The sequence below is a fragment of the Berghia stephanieae genome, chromosome 12 (genome assembly GCF_034508935.2).
Source record: "Berghia stephanieae isolate SIO BIC M18660-M18661 chromosome 12, UCSD_Bste_1.3, whole genome shotgun sequence".
Classification (NCBI taxonomy): Eukaryota; Metazoa; Mollusca; class Gastropoda; order Nudibranchia; family Aeolidiidae; genus Berghia; species Berghia stephanieae.
In genome coordinates this window covers 40,820,222-40,826,221 of record NC_088371.1, presented here as the reverse complement: position 1 = coordinate 40,826,221, position 6,000 = coordinate 40,820,222, and the positions used below count along the sequence as shown (strand labels likewise).

The window sequence follows — 6,000 nt, the reverse complement described above, 5'->3', positions numbered from 1 at the left end:
TATTAATTTGTGACGTTGTAGTAGAAAGTAGGAATCGTTTCATTCATCAAATGTCACAGACACAAAGGAAACATCGCTTTATTATACAATGATTTCAATATATATAATCAACATCATAATAATAATAATAATAATAATAATAATAATAATAATAATAATAATAATAATAATAATAATAATAATAATAATCATCATAATAATAATAATAATAATAATAATAATAAAAAGAAGAAGAAGAAGAAGAAGAAGAAGAAGAAGAAGAAGAAGAAGAAGAAGAAGAAGAAGAAGAAGAAGAAGAAGAATGATGATAACAATGATATTGATGATGATGATTATTATAGTATAATTATAAATATATATTTATAACGATGATACGGAAATAAAAAAAAAAAAAAAAAAAAATTAAATATGGTATTTTGTATAAAAAATATAAAGAAAAACAAAACAGGAATAGATATCAACAGGATATATAAATATAAAACAGAATTCATCACATCACAATAATATTTTCATGGAAAACATATGGAACCATTTTTTAAATATTATATAACCATCCCCATTGTTGCATAAGCTTGTTGTAATCATGGTGTTGTGTTGTGTTGGCTTTTCCTTTAGGGGTTGAATTGTGTAGTTCTTTTTTTCGATAGTTTTTAAACAAACACGTCATTCCAACATTTTTTTGGTGGTTATTTATTTATCTCCAGACATGATTTTGACACAGCTCAACGAAATCAAACATTAAAAAAAAAAAAAATCCCGAACAAACAAAATAAAAACAACCCACTAAATAAAAAAATAACAAACCGCATCCCTTCTTTTCCCCTACAAAAAATAAAACCCAACAAAAAAAAAATGTAAAAAAAAACAAAACAAAAAACAACAAACTACCAACAAGAAAAACGAACGAACAGTGAGCCTTGAGTAAACAACGTACATAGGACTAACACTTTACCGATGAACAACGTCAGTCTTACTCCTTGAAATAGAAGAAAAAATATAATATGTATTAATGAAAGAAAAGTGCTTGTTAGTAGTTGTGTGTACAAAACAATTATTTTTATACAAGGTATTTTTGTATGTTTGCGTGGTTGTAGTAGAAACAGTAGCGAGTACAACTACATAACGGTGTACGTCATCGACAGACGGGTTATGGCAGAAATAAAATAGGGGTTAAGACCTTTGAACACAAAATGATTGGAATAACATTACCCCTATGAACATCGGCTCAAACTTCAAATCGTTGAATTCACTACAATCCAGTCAAACTCGAAATTTTAAATTTGAAAGATACAAGGAATAATGTACCTTCACAATTTTGAGGAGGAAACAACAACAAAATAATAGGAACCATAAAATGTCAACATGTATGTACTAAGATAACAGAGAATGTTAAAGTTCTCGAGGTAAAAAAAATGCCTGAAAATTTTTCTCGTATAAAGCATATATGAAAATATTCAGAGCAAAGCTTCCCTTCATCAAATGCTATCACCCATAAATCATAGAAAAGGACACACATCCATCTAGATTCCCCTTATCTGTTGTCTTCAAACAAACAACGCTTTCATCTTTTAAAAAAATTAACTCACCAATACTGAACAAAGTCAACCAGAAAATTTTTTAAATGCCCGTTTTCTGGCTTTAGCAGGAAAAACAGCGCGGCCCTGGCTAATGTAAAGCAAATCATTTTTAAAACTTAACCAAGTAAATAATATCGATTTTAAAATATTACTTTTACACACATACAAAAAAAAAGATATTACACACAAAACCATCCATCTATTCTTACACACATCCAATACGTACAAGAACAACCATAAGTCATGTTACTGACAAAATATCCAATTATAATACAGGGTCTTGACCTCACAGCAACACAAAATGTTTCCAGAACACAATATGGCCACGTCTTAAATAAAGCATTGCTCTCAAACATGGAAACAAATCGTAAATTTCATGATTCAAACAATATAACAAAAAAAAACACAAACATGTAAAAACAGACTCATGATATTGTTGAATGAAAACTCTCGTTTTGTCTAACACTTTCCGTATTTTAAACACACAATTTCAGACCAGTATTACAAAGGCTTTCAAATCAAGCAATAGCATCAGCCTTAAATCAGAGATATTTTGTTTGTTGCTTTAGGTCTCTTCCAACACAATTGAGGTTATATGAGAGACCGCTGAAACAAAAAAACAAGCAATCTAACAAAAATAGTACAAATGTAAATCAAAATCATAACCTAAAGATATCATAAGCTAAATTATAAATAACCAAGAACAAACAGGCAGAAGATTTACAGAAAAAAAAATATCCCCTGTCAAAAATACAATCACAAACCAAAGAAGCAGGATAGGCTAGTAAAGAGAAGAAGAAACGACATCACTATCGGATTGTACACCCATGCGAACATCATAGGTATATGATTCAAGGGTGATGCTCCCATCCAACCACCCGCAAATCAGAGATAAAGGAGCACACATCCATCTAGCTTCTCTGTAACTGTTGTCTTTAAACAACCGATACTTTCATCTTTTATATCAGAATCAACTAACGGATACGCAACAAGGTCAGCTGTCGTATTGTCGTACAAGCTGTTACATATATTCATTTTTGTTTATCACATTTTTAGAGCGATATTGAACGAACGATCGTTGAAGACATGTAACAGGTTGATTGAAATTAGCCCAAATTGTTCATTCCTACACCTGGATATTGACAGACAACGTCAAGGATTGGACTGGACAAGACACGGACAAGCTTCTGGAAAAGTCCAACAACGACTGAAAGTGAAAGGAGCAGCGTAAAGTTGTGAAGTCTGCAGCCTACAAGTCTCCCCGATGAGCATCCAGTGATGGGAATGGGTGAGTGAGTGAGTGAAAGTGACACCTGTATTGTTTTCTTCTCATACCGTTCTATGATTTTTCTACAGAGACATGTGATTAATGACAGTGTCAACTTTAGTCATTGGATGAATTTGAATACATTATCAAAATTTTAAAACAAACAAACAATCAAATAAAAAAGATCACAAACAGAAAATACATCCCATGATGCATCAATGCCATGACGGGAAAGTTTTCAATCAAATTTGTTTTCATGTTCTCGTAATGATAATTTTATATCAATGTAACATTTTACTTCAGCTCAACAATCATATTTCAGAAATAGAGGAAAATCTAAATAAATTAGAATAAGTAGTGAAGCAAAACAAACCAATAAAAATAAAAACAACAGAAGAGGGGGAATAACATAGAGAGAGAGAGAGAGAGAGAGAGAGAGAGAGAGAGAGAGAGAGAGAGAGAGAGAGAGAGAGAGAGAGAGAGAGAGAGAGAGAGAGAGAATAGAGTTCATGAACAAATCATTACATTTTTATAGCACTTGTAACGTTTAAAACAGAATTTTCTTCATCCATACAGAACTAGTGACAAGTCTCACTGAAAAACCATCAATTCCTGACCTTTGACCTACTTATATATATATATATATTTATATATATATAAGGCTGTCCCAAACGGTCGTTTTCGTAAGATTAACCTAAAAAATAACCATATACCGAGTTATTGGAAAAACTCCATCTACAGAGTTATTGGAAAAACTAAGAAATATTCCTTTTCACCAGTTTCTCTGGGGTTAAGTATTGAAAAATAAACCAAAAAACTGATGTTATGCCATCAAAATAGGATTCCAAAGTCATGACATCACTTCCTCTTAGCAACACTCACAGCAACCAAAAGTGGTTCTCACTTGGAAATTGGTAAAACCGACAGGCCTCCCTCTGCGAGTGATGTCGACAATTTTAACAACGCTTACAGCAACAAAAAGTGGTTCTCACTTGGAAATTGGTAAAACCGACAGGCCTCCCTCTGCGAGTGATGTCGACAATTTTAACAACGCTTACAGCAACAAAAAGTGGTTTCATTTGGAAATCAGTAAAACCGACTGGCCTCCCATTCAGAGTGATGTGTGTGGGACTAAAAGGGCAGTTGCTAGTAAGCTGTTACACCTATAAATCATGTTATTGTAGATTTTAAGTGTGTCCGAGAGTTGACACTTTCCTTGTCCTCACTTTTTCCACAAGTTAAATTTACAAAGTTGACCTTTTGACATATAGTCTCATACAGTGGAAATTGCTTGCAATCCTTCTTTACTCGAGTGATTCTTTTCATATAATATGACGGATAAAACGTTATCGTTTCACATAAATTGTTATCAACAATTCACCCACTTCTACTTTCCTCTTTCCCTTTATAAAAAAATATTTTTCTCGATTAACAATTATAAGTTTACCTTACTGGTACCCGAATCAAATCACGTTGGAAAAGGTCGATTTTGGTTCAACTATTCATAATGACTTGTCAACTAGTAGTACACATAGAAAGCCCTAAATGTTTTTGTTTATTAAAAATTAACGGTAGCCCTGTCCAGGGTAGGGGTTGCCACCTTGAGGAGGGTACCCAGGATACGGATACCCTGCAGGCGGTTGTTGTTGTTGTGGGTATGGCTGTCCAGGGTAGGGTGCCTGGCCTGGGTAAGGACCTGCTGGTTGTTGTGGTGGTTGTTGTCCTCCGGGGTAGCCCATGTACGGGTTGTATGGGTTGTAACCCTGGGGCATCTGTGGCATGGGGTACCCGCCTGCAGGGTATGATGGGTACGGTTGTTGTTGTGGTGGATGTTGCTGAGGCCACTGGCCGTGTGCTTGGCCTGGGTATCCAGCCGGCGGTTGTTGACCTGGGAAAATGAAAGGAGAAATTGTGATGGCTGCTGATGATGACAATAATAATAGTAATAATCATAATAATGATGGTAATGATAATGATAAAAACCATAATAATAATAATATAAACTAATAATAATAATAATAATAATAATAGCCATACTAATAATAATAATAATAATAATAATAATAATAATATTAATAATAAAAACAATAATAAATTGATGATATTTTTCTTTAGGAGAAAATTCTGCAAAGCAAACCAACATTTTCTAATTTCTATATTTTTTTTCCCATTTTCACTCACAGCAATTTCAACGCACAAATTTAAATAAATAAAATCAAAATTGAAATAAAAAGTTCATTGGATTCCCTTCGATTTCTCAAGTTTGTCTCATATCGCGCTGTTTGTTTGTTTTTAAGGGTTTTACAGCGCTTGCAACACATTTAGGTCATATCACCACCAGATGTAGATTCCAAGAGCACACTATCAAAGCACTTAGTTTGAGATCACCTAAAAGTCTCATCCCGACACAAGCACAAGTTCCCGCTAAGAGGAATAGACTCAAATGTTTACAAATCATATATAACGTGTAAACAAAACACAATACAGTGCATAACAGAGAGATCATTTACAAGAAAAAGCATGTCATCTCTCATAACTATACATTTGACTGTTTCCCTCTCAGATAGGGTATCTGGTATCAGGGCCAGGACAAAACCAAGTAATCTCATTCCAAGACAAAGACAGAAAGCATGTTGGAAGACAGATATAAGGGGAATAGAAGACACAGTAAGTGCCTCCCTGCCCACTATGGATCGCGTTGTTTGGCCTTGAGCAAATCACCCTACTGCTGATGTTGAAGACAAACTTTCTCTCTATGGAACGATGAATAAAATAAATTTTATCTTTTTTATTTAAAAACTATTTTTTATTCATTTATCAACATCTGTTGCAATGATAGTAGGATATGCGGCTATGTGGTCTAGTGGTATGACACTCGCTTTCGGATCAGAAGGTCCTGGGTTTGAGCATCGCTCGACGCATAGTTGAGTCCTTGGAAAAGACTCTTTATTCACACTCTCTCACCGTACTCAGGTGTAAAATGATTACCTTGCCGTCAACAGCGTTGGCTCTGTTGGAAAAAAAATTGTAATATCGCCTAACGGGCGTGATGCCTCATTCTACAAGTTATGTGTTGTTGTTGGTCAGGGACCCTTTGTAAAGCGCTTTGAGCACAATTAGTGGATATTGCGCTGTATAAAAGCTCATTAAAAAAAA

At 34.0% G+C, this 6,000-nt stretch overlaps 1 protein-coding gene across 2 annotated transcripts in view; it reads right to left on the bottom strand.

Moving 5' to 3' along the window:
• Positions 1–4,262: 4,262 nt before the first annotated feature.
• LOC144958149 (programmed cell death 6-interacting protein-like) overlaps positions 4,263–6,000 on the bottom strand; it is a 35,790-nt gene continuing 34,052 nt past the window's right edge. For both annotated transcript variants that reach the window (XM_078889904.1, XM_078889905.1), the window contains one exon: positions 4,263–4,732. In XM_078889904.1, the coding sequence (XP_078746030.1) occupies positions 4,410–4,732 (323 nt within the window). In that variant the 3' untranslated portion in view covers positions 4,263–4,409. The remainder of the gene's footprint in view (positions 4,733–6,000) is intronic.